The following is a 17,070-nucleotide window of genomic DNA, read 5'->3' as shown; positions in this document are numbered from 1 at the left end:
ACACACGCACACACGCACACACGCACACGCGCACACGCGCACACGCGCACACGCGCACACGCGCACACGCGCACACGCGCACACGCGCACACGCGCACACGCGCACACGCGCACACGCGCACACGCGCACACGCGCACACGCGCACACGCGCACACGCGCACACGCGCACACACACGCGCACACACACGCGCACACACGCGCACACACGCGCACACACGCGCACACACGCGCACACACGCGCACACACGCGCGCACACACGCGCGCACACACGCGCACACACACGCGCACACACACGCGCACACACACGCGCACACACACGCGCACACACACGCGCACACACACGCGCACACACACGCGCACACACACGCGCACACACACGCGCACACACACGCGCACACACACGCGCACACACACGCGCACACACACGCGCACACACACGCGCACACACACGCGCACACACACGCGCACACACACGCGCACACACACGCGCGCGCACACGCGCGCGCACACGCGCGCGCACACGCGCGCGCACACGCGCGCGCACACGCGCACACGCGCACACGCGCACACGCGCACACGCGCACACGCGCACACGCGCACACGCGCACACGCGCACACGCGCACACGCGCACACGCGCACACGCGCACACGCGCACACGCGCACACGCGCACACGCGCACACGCGCACACGCGCACACGCGCACACGCGCACACGCGCACACGCGCACACGCGCACACGCGCACACGCGCACACGCGCACACGCGCACACGCGCACACGCGCACACGCGCACACGCGCACACGCGCACACGCGCACACGCGCACACGCGCACACGCGCACACGCGCACACGCGCACACGCGCACACGCGCACACGCGCACACGCGCACACGCGCACACGCGCACACGCGCACACGCGCACACGCGCACACGCGCACACGCGCACACGCGCACACGCGCACACGCGCACACGCGCACACGCGCACACGCGCACACGCGCACACGCGCACACGCGCACACGCGCACACGCGCACACGCGCACACGCGCACACACGCACACGCGCACACACGCACACACGCACACACGCACACACGCACACACGCACACACGCGCACACGCGCACACGCGCACACGCGCACACGCGCACACGCGCACACACGCACACACGCACACACGCACACACGCACACACGCACACACGCACACACGCACACACGCACACACGCACACACGCACACACGCACACACGCACACACGCACACACGCACACACGCACACACGCGCACACGCGCACACGCACACACGCACACACGCACACACGCACACACGCACACACGCGCACACGCGCACACGCGCACACACGCACACACACGCACACACGCACACACGCACACACGCACACACGCACGCACACGCGCACACGCGCACACACGCACACACGCACACACGCACACACGCACACACGCACACACGCACACACGCACACACGCACACACGCACACACGCACACACGCACACACGCACACACGCACACACGCACACACGCACACACGCACACACGCACACACGCACACACGCACACACGCACACACGCACACACGCACACACGCACACACGCACACACGCACACACGCACACACGCACACACGCACACACGCACACACGCACACACGCACACACGCACACACGCACACACGCACACACGCACACACGCACACACGCACACACGCACACACGCACACACGCACACACGCACACACGCACACACGCACACACGCACACACGCACACACGCACACACGCACACACGCACACACGCACACACGCACACACGCACACACGCACACACGCACACACGCACACACGCACACACGCACACACGCACACACGCACGCACACACACACACACACGCACACACACACGCACACACACACACACACGCACACACGCACACACACACACACACGCACACACGCACACACACACACACACACACACACACACACACACACACACACACACACACACACACACACACACACACACACACACACACACACACACACACACACACGCGCGCCTGCAGTCTCAAGAGAGCTGAAACCCTACTGCGAGCAGCAGCACTAGTGCATGATGGGAGTGGCAGCTGGGTGGGGGTAAGGAGGAGGCTGGGGTGGGGAGGGATAGTATGGTGGGAGTCTGATGTCATGAGTATCTAAGAAAAACAATGCCCACCTCTGGAGCAGACACACCAGTGTGGTAGGAATATTGGAGTCTGTTTTCAATAATGGTAAAGGAAGTTTATGTTCAGTCAATAACGTTAAACATCAGCCGTAATTGTGGAATTCTTGAGTGCCAACACAGCAACCGTGGCCTCCTTTCTACTTGGATGTAGTTGCATTGTGCCTGTGTTAGAGTTTTGGATATGAATGCAATAGGATGTTCCACACCATATATTATACGAGATAACACCGCACCGAAGCCATAATCAGAACCATCAGTTGCTACAATTAAAGGTTTTGCTGGATCAAAGACCACAATTTTACATTTTTACATAACAACTGATGGAACGGTTCTGATATGACCATGGTATGTGGGACGAACTTACAATAATAATTAAGTTGGCCAAGCACAAATTGTAATTACTTAATGTCCTGGAAGTTACTGGACTGTTTGAATGTATTAACGTCTGGATTGTATTCCTGAAGCACTGAGAAGATGATCAAGATACTCCACCTGAGGGACAAAAAATGTTACACTAGTTAAAGGACATCAAGGTTGGCTGCAACTCCTGTAATGACTAGAATTCATCCAGATAGTTTGCTATGCTGGGCACACTGGACATCAACTGTTCCAAGTACCACTGAAAAATAGCCAGAGCACTGACAACACCAAAAGGAAGCCTGTTATAGTGGAATAGTCCAAAAGGAATGTTAACGAGCAAAATGCTCTATAATGCTTCATCCAGAGGGAGCCGAAAGAAAGCATCCTGCTAATAAATCTTGCCTCCTGCAAGTCACGCCATAATGTCATCCACTTTTGGAATTCTATAGGTGTTTGTGGTGGATTGTGCATTGACTGTAAATTGGCTTATCCACAATAACACTCAGACTGTTGGAGACTGCACTGAGACTACCTATCTCTTAGATGCACTGTAGTTCTGATTATAGCTCATCCCAGAGAATGAATGGAACATTCCACACTTTGAAGAAACGGGAAGTGGCTGTTGCAGGAGGGTGACATGACTGAATTGTACTTGGAACGAAGTTGCTGAAGTACGAGCTAGCCTCCGGTGGCTGAATGCTTTTGGTGGAGTCATGTACTTCCGAGTCCAAAGTATTAAAAAGGTTCAAACCAAGGATGTTTGTGGTTCCTTAAATGCTTACCAGCAAGATGTTTGGCATGAAAACAGTGGAATGATCCTGAATGCAAGTCAAAAATTGTCCTTTCACTTTGATAGTATCGTTGCTGTAGCTATGCATGTGTCCTGAGAATTCCTGTAGTGTAGGTGAGCTTAAAAGGCAGCAAGTCTCCCAACTCGTGCACTTGCGAAGTGTCGTGTAATGCTGCTGATGACCGTACAGACTGTTCGAAAGCCCTAATGATAGGGAGGTAAGTCAAACGGCGGATCCTCGTGCTTGAGGCAGTCATTATGAAGTCTTCCATCTGGTGAATGTAAAGTAACCATTTCTTTGACAAGGGAAGTTGTGTAAGACTGTTTACATTTAGTGCACTAGAACTGACAGTCATGGGATAAACCCTACAATTTGGCTACTCTCTGCCTGTAAGATGGTCCATTCACAAGGGGATCACCATGCCTACTCGTCATCACCGATTTCATCCAAATTTATCGTGTATGTACAGCTCGGCCAGAAATGAAAGAATGGAAGTGGGAGCTCCAGATGGGAAAACATTTAGAAAAGTAGCATTTTTGGCATGGGTCAGGCAAGGCACGAGCTATTTATACTAGTGTAGTTCCCAGGCAGTGGTTGACACACTGGGAAGAGTCCCGAACTGTTCTGGTATAATCACAAGCACTGGAATGAAGACAAAGAATACAAGACTGGAGAAGGCAGTGAAATGACATCGGTCAATGGTGCACTGATTAGGACCGCACCACGACATGAGCAACACCAGCGAAAAGTGAATGTAAGTGTCGCTGATAGAAGCCTCAGCCGGACATTAGTGCTGAGTATTCAGACATTAGTGGACAGCATTAACACAGCCTAGCAGAGAGTGCTACGATATCAGATTGTAGTGATCCATATCCATTGCTTGTTTGAACATTGTGTATAGCCAGGACTCTGATTTATATCGCACATCACCCATCACTTGCGACACCTTCGTACGTTAAAGTTAAGTATTGTAGATCTGATTTATAGAAATAAAACTACTAATGTTATTTGCTTGCATTGCTGTATAGCATTCCGAGAACGCAGCATCCCTTAGACACCCTATACGAGACGAGTGGGCGGGACCCAACAACTGGCGACGAGTCTCATCCGAACCCACTGCCCGACGGCCACAGAATTTCATTTATATTGTGCTGGCTCCTTAATTCTCTGCCTTTACTTTGCAGGAGCACTTCACTTCATTGCTTTAACAGTTTCCTGTCAGTTTTGCTAATCAGTGTTTTCACGTGGGAGTTGCAGTATATACCTTTGATTTTGTCATTATTTAGATTGCTTGCCTTGTATATTTTTCAGATTTGTATCTTCCAACATGCCCACAAATCCTGCCCCGCCCCCTGCTCAGGCTCCACACTGCAAGCGTTAAATGCAACACAGCTAACGCACATGTTTCAGTTACGGACGCAGCAGATCTCAGTACCACTCGACACAGTGCAGCAGCTACTCACCAGTCACTCAGTGACAAATCGAAAGTGTTTAGTGAGAACAATTTACGTGTGCAACAACAAGAATGCAGTGAGAATGCATTTACATCTGTTGGATGAATGTTATGGAAACAAATACTCCAAACAGACATTTCACTTAAGTCACATGCAACAAAAATCTGTAACACAACCATCTGTGTGTGGCATGTTTATAATTATGTACTATTTATATTTTAGGAAAATTAATCTGTAAAAAACACACATGTCATAAAGAAAGTGTGTAAACCATCTGAGGACAAATCACAACGATTCGAAACCGGTAACGGTGCCCTTTGAATAAAGGAACTGTAAGTAAATTTGTGGCTGGTTGCTGTCCTAACACCATCAACATTTGTCTTCAAAAAACAGCCACGGTCTCCATCATGTCATCATATGAAAAAATTGCATAAACAAAAATAATTGCTACTATAGTATTCAAGTATATTAGGTAAAGAGGTCTGACTGAAGGTTTTTATTATTTCACCTTAGTATTCACATAAATTCAATTTTTGGCTTTTTAAAACAGCTTTTGTAGCAGAAAGCTAAAATAAACTCCAAGTCTCAAAATATGATGGAGTGGAATACATTACTCATTAATCCATTGAGTCATTTTATATTTATGCAAGGAGGACAAAGAAACAGAGCACATCCAACAAAGCACGGGAAAGGTTTCTTTTGGCAATCTCGGCTGCAGCAGAAAAAGATATACTAAAGGCCTAAGCCTCCTTCACCACCCTACAAGTATGGTGAAAGGTCATTCCATGGTTATTGATGTAACATCTGTACAATTTACAATGAAGTATTAGAGTGAACATGGGACAGATAGGTCTGAACATAAACAACATACAGCAAAGGTTTGATGATATGAGCTGTGCTGATTTGCCACCAAACAAAGGGTCAGGAAGTGTTACAGACATAATTAAACCTTCACTTTGCACGGGATGACACTGTAATAGCAGTCACCGTAACTACATTCCCACTGATCCACACTCTTACTATATGGTATTTGTGGCTAAGTGCAAATTTGGGGCAACATTCCAACCTCAATACTAGATGCACAGATATGGAGAAATATTAGGGTGTACAGACTGTTGCTGATGTGATTAGAGGCAGAGCATAACCACGTATCAGGGAAGCAAATAGGTTGCATCCTTTTAAAAAAAAACAATCCAAGCATTTTCCTAAAGCAATTTAGGGAAACTATGAAAAAACCTAAATCCTTAAAGCTGGACAGCACTCTTCCAGATGCATACTTTTGCGTGGAGTCCAGAGTCTGTGAAATACTGATTGGTACAGGAACCTGGAACTTCCCTCCAAACACAGCACGTAGGAAACTACTGCAAATAGTGGCTCAACATAATGTTGTTCCTTTGCTGATAAACTCTTAGAATTTCATTAGTTTATATTACGTTTTGTGGTGTGAATTAGAAATTTTTTTGAAAATAACAATATTCAAAGCTTTCACTTCACAAAAGAATAAACTAGTTAATAAATACCTTTGAGCTTCTTCAACAAATTGGCCTCTTTTTCTAAAAACTGTTCATGTATTTCAAAAGAACGAGCAATGAGGCTCTGGCACTTTTCGGAGCAATCTGTAGTTCCATTCACTTCACTTGTAGCCATATTGAGACAGTGCAGCTGTTATAAAATACAAGAGGAAATTTTACACATAAGAGGTGATTGCAATATCAGTATTTCTGCTTCAAATTATATGCCAACATTGTGTTAGAAATAAATTATTGCTATACATGGTACTATGTAAAATGCATGACAAATATATATCAATGTTGACAAACAAATGTTTTGATATATGAAGTACTGCACACTTTAGAGGCAGTTAACTGTATTTGCAGTCCAAAATTGTTTCTAATTTAGGCAAGATATCGCAAAATATCAGAAACATATAAACATTCTACAAAATTATTTTTTTTTCTGGCCCCTAAACTGGCTAAATGGCAAGTTTATTGACCAGTTTCTTATTATCTTCAAAAGATCCAGAACAAAATTGATCAAACCAAAACATATGCAGAATAGTATGTATGAGTCATCATTCATTAACTAAATTTCAAGTTTGTTAACTTCACTGCTGTGGCAATTAGCTTTCAGGGAATTCACAGTTTGGATTCATGCAAAATATTGCTCGTGGCTCTTATAACCACTAATCTGTGACATACTAGTAACAAGCTACTCTGTGATATCACGGTCCATACAGTATTATTATGGATAATGCAAAGTGCACCGATGCAAAGTGTTCACCTCCTTTCAGTGTCATACTCGGCCATCATTCTAATCCAGGCTGAAGCAAGGCTCAAAGAAGAAAATGAAATGCAGCAAACCAGTGCATTACAGTTAGTACTGAGTCTGTCTAATGGAGCCGAGGCAGTGCTGGGCTAGGGAGACGGGAAGGGGCGTGGTGGTGTGCAGTCTGCCCCAGGCCTCTGGTCATGGGGTACCTCCAAATGTTGAAGGCCCATGAAAAGTAAAGGGCTTGGTGGGTCCCCTTGCAACACACCGTTGGTTTGTGTTATTGTTTTCGATGTGCTTACGTCGCCTGTGATCTGAATGAAGTTGGTGAACAGCATGTTATGGATCAACACTAAGTTTATCTTTCTCTGTTACTAATTCTTGTTTTGACATTAGTATGAGTCTGTTTAGTTTATTGAAGGCCTTGGTATAAGACTGCATGGAATTTTCCTTCGTGATGTCTTAATGCCTCCTCTATGTCGTCTTTTAGGTTGCTAATAGTTTGTAGTGTGCTCCTGCCTTTCCAGAATCTGAATTGTTCTTCTGGGACCTTCTGGTTTACTTTTTCAAAAACTCACTTTTGTGCTAATCCTTGTAAGTCTCTTCAATGTGCATTTTTCCAGGGCAATTCCCCTGTAGGAGTTCGGATCCATTTGGTTGCCTTTCCCCTTAAATAGCATCTTAATTGTCGACGTCCACCATATTTCTGGTATGTTGCCCTCTTGTAGACATAAGTTTTATATATCTATTATTGGTTGGAGCAGTAGGCTAGTTGAACTTTTGATATGTTCATTACATATTGTCAGGGCCTGGAGCCTTCTTGTGTTTTAGAGATAACAATCTCATGTACCTCTTCCATCGTGAAGGGGTTAGTTTCCATTAGGTCTGTCTCCATATTGACTGTTTCACATGCGGTGCTGGTTTTATCTATGTTGAGAATATCGCTAAAATGTTCTTCCCCAACTGCATCTATTTGTCCACAGCTCTGAGCTTTACGTAGTCTCGATGCTAAGTATGGGTCCTTTATGGCTTCCTCCACCATATTGATTGTTTCCTGTTCCATGCATTCCTTTAATTTTTTTTCCAGAAGATTTTTGTATTCTTTTCTGATTTGGCTGTAGGATCTTACGTCCTCTAGGCTCTGGCTGGATTTTGCAGTATGTAGTGCCTGGAGGATGATCTTTTTTTTCCCCATAAGATTCTTCATCAAACCATTTCTGCGCTCTCCTTTTGGGATTGCACATTAGGGCAGACTGAATTGTTTTTGCCAGGGTTATGGCAGCCGATTCAATGTCGTTGCCCTTTAAGTGGTTCTCAAATTCTTTCCATTCTTCTGTCTACTGACTAAGAACATGGCTATTTAGTTGCCATGAGGCTTTGAGTGCTGTGGCTTTTACTGTGCTCTTCACATTTGGGAAGCAAAAGTTGGCCATGACTGGGCAGTGCTTCTTTAGAGGTGTTTCATCTGCTGAGTAACATACTTAATAATTATTTAGTGTCATGTTGGATCCTTTGAAGAATATTAAGCCCATTGAGCTACATCCTGAGTGTGCGAAGTATGTTTGTTCATCTGCCTTAATAATTATTTAGTCTCATGTTGGATCCTTTGAAGAATATTAAGCCCATTGAGCTACATCCCGAGTGTGCAAAGTATGTTTGTTCATCTGCCTTGTTGACCAGGGTGATTCCATCCTTATCATGTCTAACAGCTCATTTGTTCTATGACTAATGACGTCTAATCTGCAGTTGAGATCTCCAGCTACGATGATGTTTTGTCCTGGCATCATGTGTCTTAAGGCAGTCATAATGGCTGCTATTATGTCTTCTATTGGCGTTAGTGGTTCTACGTACATGGCTATTACGGAGAGGTCTTCGAAATTCATCACAAGTATGTCTTGATCCTGGTGTGTGCTTAGTAATTTTCCCATTTTTGGCTTGAGGAAGCAGGAAATTCCTCATTTCAGCTGTCCTCTTGGTCCTTGTGTTGCTGGTATATGTTGTGAGTAAAATCCGTTTATCTCTAAGGATATAGCTGTCAGAACTTCTAAGAGGATTATTATGTCATGTGCATACAGGAAGGTGTCGTCACTGAGAACTGGAGGAGGATACAAAATGAGTTGGACAATATTTCTAGTTGATGTGGTGAATGGCAACTAGCTCTAAAAAGAGAAAAATGTAAGTTTATGCAGATTAGTAGGAAAAAAGTCCATAATGTTCGAATACAACATTAGAAGTGTGAGGCTTGAGACAGTTACGTTGTTCAAATATCTAAGCATAATGTTGCAAAATGATATGAAATAGAATGAGCACGTAAAGATTGTAGTAGGGAAGCCGAATTGTCAGATTCCGTTTAGAGGGACAATTTTAGGTAAGTGTTGTTCAAGTGTAAAGTAGACTGCATATTACGAAGATGCTTGGGGAATTGAAATAGGAAATCCTGGAGGGAAGGCTACTTTCTTTTTGAGGAACACTATTGAGAAAATTTAGAGAACTGGCATTTGCAGTTGACTGCAAAATGATTCTACTGCCGAAAGGACCATGAAGATAAGATGAGAGAAATTGGGACTCATATGGAGGCATAGAGACAGTTGCTTTCCTTTGTTCTACTTACATGTGAAAGAGAAAAGGAATGACTAGTATTGGTACAACGTACCCTCCGCCAAGGGCCATATAGTGGCTTGCAGAGTATGTATGTAGGTGTAGTGTAGAAGAAGTTCTTGATGCAGAAAGAAACTGCACAAAAAGTCAGTCACCAGATATATTTTGAGAAAACAAGTCCCATAATTCACAGAGACAAAATATGGAAAAATTAAATGAGTTCCACGATTTAAGTACCTTGGTGAAACCATTCAGGAAAATGGAATCAAAACAAAAGTAAACAAAATTAGATGCTGACAGATGGAACTGCACACCGACTCACCCAAAATATCTACAACAAGAAATAATTCTCCAAGCACACAAAACTAAGACATTACAATATGGTAATTAAACCACAATGCCTCTTTCGATTAGAAACACTAATTTGGAATGAGAAAACAAAGCAATCAAAACACTGAGAAAAAGGAACGCAAAATCGCAAGAAAAATTCTATGCCCAAAACTTGCGCATGAACAATACCAAGTCAGAAGCAATAAGAAAATCCAACAATATACAAATACCCACAATGAAATTAGGAAAGACAGGTTAAAATTCTATAGACACATTAGAATAATGAACCCAGACAAACTTGCAAAACAAATTGTCTGCTTTTATGAGAACATGAGCAAAGCCAAAACAGACACAATAAAATGGGTTGCTGAGATCAAAACTGACCTGAAATTGGCAGGAATTACTCCAGAAAATATTCACAAATGCCAAATCTTCAGGGCCAAATTTTACAAGTGGCAAGTTGAGCACATGAAGAAACCAAAGAAGAAGACTGGAATAACATGCTCTGAAGTGAGAAAGCAGGCACACAGGAGAGAATGAAAGAAACACAGGCACAGATAACGGGAAATGCCCACATCTAAGTAATCTAATGCACTTATTCACAAATAATAATAATAAATGAACTGTTAGGAAGTGTTGTCCTAAAGCAGTTGTCTGGAGTGTAACCTTACGAGTAATTCCATGTCAAACCAACCAATTGTACTACATGATTTGGATCATGACCTCTCACATTTGGATGATTTTTTTTTTCAGGTAATGCACCCACTAACATTAGTTTAAATTTGAGATTTCAAATTTTTCTGATCTTTGGTTTTGGAGTTTCAAGGGTTTAAAAATAAAAAAACCCTCTGTTTTTGATCAATCTATGATTGTTTTAAAATGCTGTAGATCAAATTCTATACAACCTAGAGAGCTCAAACTTGCACCATTGTTTTCCTCTAAAAATTCCCTTCAATGTGATATGCAACATGACTATGCTACCTAAATCTGAAAATTTTGAACTATTCCAAAAAAACATGTTTTGAAATTTCCAAAATACGTACCGTTGGATTTCTTTATAAAAATTATATGTGTTGTCCAGTCTAACTGACTACATGCATGCAAAATTTCAAGATGGGATCTCTATGGGTTCTTGTATAAAATAATATTTTACTAACGCAATACACACTAGTGAGGTGAAAAGCAGACTATTTCTGGACTATGAATAGTAAGGTAGGCCTATGTAATTGTAACAAACTTAAATTATTATGTTAGCCTTTTTATGCAACATTACCCTCTTATTGTTTGTTAATTCATTAAATTATGTAGTGTTGTTTAAATTTAATGTTCATGATTCTTTTAACTTTGCATTAGAAGGGAGTGAACGCATTTTAATTGGTAATATATGTGCTACAAGTTAAAATTTTGAATAAAGCCACTCACCTTCATCCTTAGTTGTAAATGGGCAGAGATTATCTTTTTCTTGGTTTTCCAGCGTTATTTGTAATCATTTACAACAAGTTCCTTACATTAGAAATTGGCACATAAGTAATTTCACTTGGGAAAAAGATTAACTTATTGATATGTGCATGGATATAACTATTTCTAATACCAATTGGTGTTTAAAAATTTAATACACATGGTATCCATACAACTTAGTGTTTAGTGAGGGTAGGTGTAACATAATTTAAACGTGCTTCTTTTATGATATTTTAAGATATTTTTCCAAAGCAAGAGAAGACAACTTCATTTCTTTAGCACTTAAAGTGTAGGTACTTCCCGTAGCTGTTGTTGGATTCGCTGTTTGTAAAAGAGTATTTCCTGGGACATCAAATATATCTCTTGATTGTGGATCGTAAAAAGACTGGGCTGGACCCTTTGGGCGTAAAAAATTTATTCGGTACATGTCATTGTATTTTTCTTCAATGCATCCTAGCCACCAAGAGTCGTCATATGCTACTGTCACAAAACCAGCAGTAATATTTTCCATATGTGACGGTGTTATTAGGTTCAGTGTTGTCACATATTAAAGAGACTCGTCCAGACTAAAATGATACGGCTTGACAGTAATTTGACTCTCTGTGCAGGGTTTATATGAGCGAAACTTTTGTGTTCCCACACTCGCTTTTGAGTCACTAAACCGAGGAAGTAAGTATACTTTGGTCAGTTCATAGTCCTCTGTTGTGCAATATTCAAAGTCAAAGTTTTTTTGTTTTCCATGGCAAATACATAAAGTGATTTGGGTGTTAAGATTTGTTGGTCATATCGCCTTTGTAAGCTGGCTTTAGCACCTAGCCGCTTAACAGTTCCACCAAGGCCATCGCATGCGCTCTTGCCATGGGATGTTGCAAACAACTCCCACTCTGCCTCAACTTCAAAATCAGTTTTATGCACACATATTAAGGGAGTTTTTCTTATTTTTATATTGTGCAGTGCTGCCATCAGAAAAGTAAGTAATCTTTTTAAGTGCAAAAGGCAAGTTTTGATTTATGATTTCTAGCAGTTTTTTCTGGAATACATAGAAAGCAACTGCATTATGTTTCAGGCAATCAGATATGAAGACATACTGCACGTGTTTTAGCTTTCCCTCCCATTTATAATATATGATGAAAGGATGCAGTGTAGCTTCCCCGTTACATCAAGGTTGCCATAAGTGGGGTTGTGGCCAAAACTAGAGCCTTGACTCTATAAGAAAATCTCACGTTTTTTATAATAAAAGTGAATGTCGTACAAAATCTTAAGATTCTTAAGTTATTATTTTTTATATATTTTATTCTCGCATTAAAATATCATTTAATGAATTAACAAACAATAAGAGGGTAATGTTGCATAAAAAGGCTAACATAATACTTTAAGTTTGTTAGAATTACATAGGCCTACCTTAGTATTCATAGCCTAGAAATAGTCTGCTTTTCACCTCACTAGTGTGTATTGCGGTAGTAAAATATTATTTTATACAAGAACCCATAGAGATCCCATCTTGAAATTTTGCATGCATGTAGTCAGTTAGACTGGGCAACACATACAATTTTTATAAAAAAAATCCAAGGGTACGTATTTTGGAAATTTCAAAAAATGTTTTTTTGGAATAGTTTAAAATTTTCAAATTTAGGTAGCATAGTCACGTTACATATCAAATTGAAGGGAATTTGTAGAGGAAAACAATGGTACAAGTTTGAGCTCTCTAGGTTGTATAGTTTTTTAGCTACATCATTTTAAAACAATCATCGATTTATCAAAAATGGAGGGTGTTTTTAATTTTTAAACCCTTGAAATTCAAAAACCAAAGGTCAGAAAAATTTCAAATTTAAACTAGTGTTAGTGGGTACATTAGCTGGGGGGGGGGGGGGGGGGAAATCAAAATCCGAGATATCATGGTTCAGACTGTTAGTTGATTTGAGATGGAATGATCCTTATGCAGAAGTGAAATACAGACAATAAATAGTACATAAAATATGAGAACAGAAGATTTTAAAATGTGGTGCAACAGAAGAACATTGAAGATTAGATGGGTAGATCATGGAACTAAAGAAGATGACCTGAATCGGATTGGAGAGAAAAGAAAATTGAGGCACTGCTTGACTAAAAGAAGTGATCAGTAGATAGCAAACGTCCTGAGGTATCAAGGTATAGTCAATTAGGTAACCGAGTAAAGTGTGGGGCTCCACATTGTAGTGAGAGACCAAGAATAGACTATAGTGAATGTAGATGCAATAGTTATGCAAAGAGGAAAAGAGTGCACAGAATACACGACTGTGGACAGCTACATCAGACAAATCTTCCAATTGAAGGCTGGAACAACAGAAGCTATTAACACGAGTTATCAGTTTTGTAACTGTGCATGCAACATCGTGAGTCCATGGCGTTTGTTTGTAATGGTGACTGACAGAGGAAGGCTGACAACTGCACAGAAGGCAAAGGTTTCATTACTATTCTTAGAAACAAAGTTAATGATAGGGACAGATGTTTTCATACCCATTTCAGCTAACAGCGAACACACACACACACACACACACACACACACACACACACACACACACACACACTACATGCAAGTTCTCTCACCAATTTCAGTGTAGTGGGTGTGTTAAGGTGAGTAAGAATACACATGCTGCTAGTGTTTTCACGCAAGAAAGCAATGAAAACGTGAGTCATCTTCATCCAAATGGTATTGCAAACAAGCAGAACATCTAGAACTGGCAGCCACAGAGACTGTGATCTTGACATCATTGTTGAAGACCTCTGTGACAGCAGCTTCAGTCAGTTGGTCAAAACTGAAACAAAATCCAGCTGGCTAAAAACTGTAGCCGTTCATTGAAGGATACTCGTAGCAAGGGTCACTGTAGTCAGAATTACTAAGATACACTATGTGATCAAAAGTATCCGGACACCAGGCTGAAAATGCCTTACGAGGTCATGGCATCCTCCATCGGTAATGCTGGAATTCAATATGGTGTTGGCCAACCCTTCACCTTTTTGACAGCTTCCACTTTCCATTCTTGCAGGCACATGTTCAATCAGTTGCTGGAAGATTTCTTGGGGAATGGTAGCCCATTCATCACAGAGTGCTGCACTGAGGAGAGGTATTGATGTCAGTCGGTGAGGCATGTCACGAAGTCGACGTTCCAAAACAACACGAAGGTGTTCTGTAGGATTCAGGTCAGGACGCTGTGCAGGCCAGTCCATTACAGGAATGCTGCTGTTGTGGAATCACTCTGCCACAGGCTGTGCATTACGAACAGGTGCTCGATCGTGTTGAAAGACGTAACTGTCATCCCCGAATTGCTCTTCAACAGTGGGAAGCGAGATGCTTAAAACATCAATGTAGGGCTGTGCTGTGATAGTGTCATGCAAAACAACAAGGGGTGTAAGCCCCCTCCACGGAAAACACGACCACGCCGTAACACCGCCGCCTCTGAATTTTACTGTTGGCACTACACATGCTGGCAGATGACAACCGGGCATTCGCCATACCCACACCTTGCCATCAGATTGCCACATTGTGTACCGTGATTCGTCACTCTACACAATGTTTTTCCCCTGTTTAATCATCCAATGTTTATGCTCCAAACACAAAGTGAGACGTCGTTTGGCATTTACTGGTGTGATGTGTGGATTATGAGCAGCCACTCGACCATAAGTTTTCTCACCTTAACTGTCATAGTACTTGCAGTGGATCCTTATGCAGTTTGGAATTCCTGTGTGATAGTCTGGTTAGATGTCTGCCTATTACACATTATGACCTCCTCCAACCATCGGCAGTCTCTGTCAGTCAACAGACAAGGTCGGCCTGTACACTTTTGTGCTGTATGTGTCCCTTCACATTTCCGTTTCACTATCATATCGGAGACAGTGGACCTACGGATGTTTAGGAGCCTGGAAATCTCGTGTACAGTCACATGACAGAAGTGACGCCCAATCACCTGACCACGTTCAAAGTCCCTGAGTTCTGCGGAGCACCCAAACTTGCTCTCTCAGGATGTCTAATGACTACTGAGGTCACTGATATGGAGTACCTGGAAGTAGATTTCTGAGAGGCTTGCAGTGAAGAATACCAGGCCCTGGTGGTCACCTCGTTTGTTCTCAGCTTGTAGAGGGTTGTGGTTGCCTGACAACCCATATCCCAGATTTCCAAAATTTGATTATGTATTCGTATGTCGGTACTGTGGGCTCGTGTCTTCTGTGGTTGCTTATTTAGCTAATTTGTCAGCATGTTCATTTCTCAGAATACCCCACTTGGCACAGAGTCCAGTTCTGGAACTGTGAAGGTTAACTAGTTGGTCTTGGACCTTAGTGACCATAAAGTTTCTGTGGTAGCACTGAGTTATGACATGCTTACGGACTCGCTACAAATCGGAATGTCCTTTGTGGAGTGAGTTTCATTGTATTGTACTGCAGAGCCCATGTGTACACTGCATGAATGTGGCAGAAAATGCTTCTCATGTCACCTTGCATATGCAAATGCACAACCAAAACTGTCACTAACTTTTCATCCATTTGTGTAGATGGATGTCGAATTTGGGTAACCGCAGAGAACTGAACATAATAGGTGTCTGAGGAAGGTGGAGTCAACAATTTTCTTAGGGGACACAGAAGAGGATCATCTTAAACAGAGGACTGGGTACTCACCACATGGGATGATGAGAGGGAACTCCGTGCACACAGACAAGAGCACCAGTTGAAGGTCCTCGCATGGATCCTCCAATCGTATCCCAGCTGGTCTAATCAATTTTGGGCAATTTGTAAGCAGTCAGAACTGCTGGTTATGAAACAGTGAAGTAACACCGATGGAAAGGCATCTGACACATTGTGACTGCATAGTCGCCAAGAACTGCTGGTGTCGTCTTACCATCACTCCCTCGTGGGACACCAGCTTCCACCAGGAGGTTGTCTACAGGACTCCTATGAGGGGTTCCAGTTGCCAACTGCACACCACTGTGCTGGACAGTGTCTTAACAAGCTGTACACTTCAGGAACACCCAAACAGATACAGCATGAAATAAACACATTACTTTCTCTTTTCTAAAGAAGGCTGGAGTGTGATAGTACCTTTTTCCCATTTAAGTCATGGTTGTCGTGACATACATACATACATACCTACATACATACATAGCACACCACTAGATCTAGGTTAGGTTTGAAGGTAACACTGGTTGAGAGTTGGTGAAGCCAACAAATGTGAAAAAGGTTGTGGTAACAGATTGGATTGAACTGTACAGTACTCAATGTATATGTTCGCTTCATATTATGAGCACTTTTCACTGTAAAAGCTAAAACTGTGTAAGGTAAATCAAGAAAATATGTTGTCTACTGGGTGGTTATAATTAAACTTTCCCTATTTAAGGAGGGGGGGAGGGGGGTAGGACGTCAAACAGGCCGACTTTGAGCAGGAGAGGCACCACAGGACATTTTAATTTCCACTGTCTATACTTTTACAAATAAATTCATAAAACTTTGTCAGCATGACCAGGAAGGATTCACAATTCACACTCATAGCAGTGGAAGTTCAAAAACATAACAAAATGAGTTTTTTTACATGTGAAATT

At 42.9% G+C, this 17,070-nt stretch overlaps 1 protein-coding gene across 1 annotated transcript in view; it reads right to left on the bottom strand.

Annotated features, from left to right (window-relative positions):
• Positions 1-17,070, bottom strand: part of LOC124718932 — a 57,113-nt gene that overhangs the window by 33,589 nt on the left and 6,454 nt on the right. Inside the window, exon 2 of the mRNA XM_047244594.1 lies at positions 6,370-6,511. Within this exon, the coding sequence (XP_047100550.1) occupies positions 6,370-6,496 (127 nt within the window). The 5' untranslated portion in view covers positions 6,497-6,511. The remainder of the gene's footprint in view (positions 1-6,369; positions 6,512-17,070) is intronic.

This window comes from Schistocerca piceifrons, chromosome 10 (genome assembly GCF_021461385.2).
Source record: "Schistocerca piceifrons isolate TAMUIC-IGC-003096 chromosome 10, iqSchPice1.1, whole genome shotgun sequence".
Taxonomy (NCBI): Eukaryota; Metazoa; Arthropoda; class Insecta; order Orthoptera; family Acrididae; genus Schistocerca; species Schistocerca piceifrons.
The sequence above is the reverse complement of the archived record's forward strand: the minus strand, read 5'-3'. Positions and strand labels throughout refer to the sequence as shown.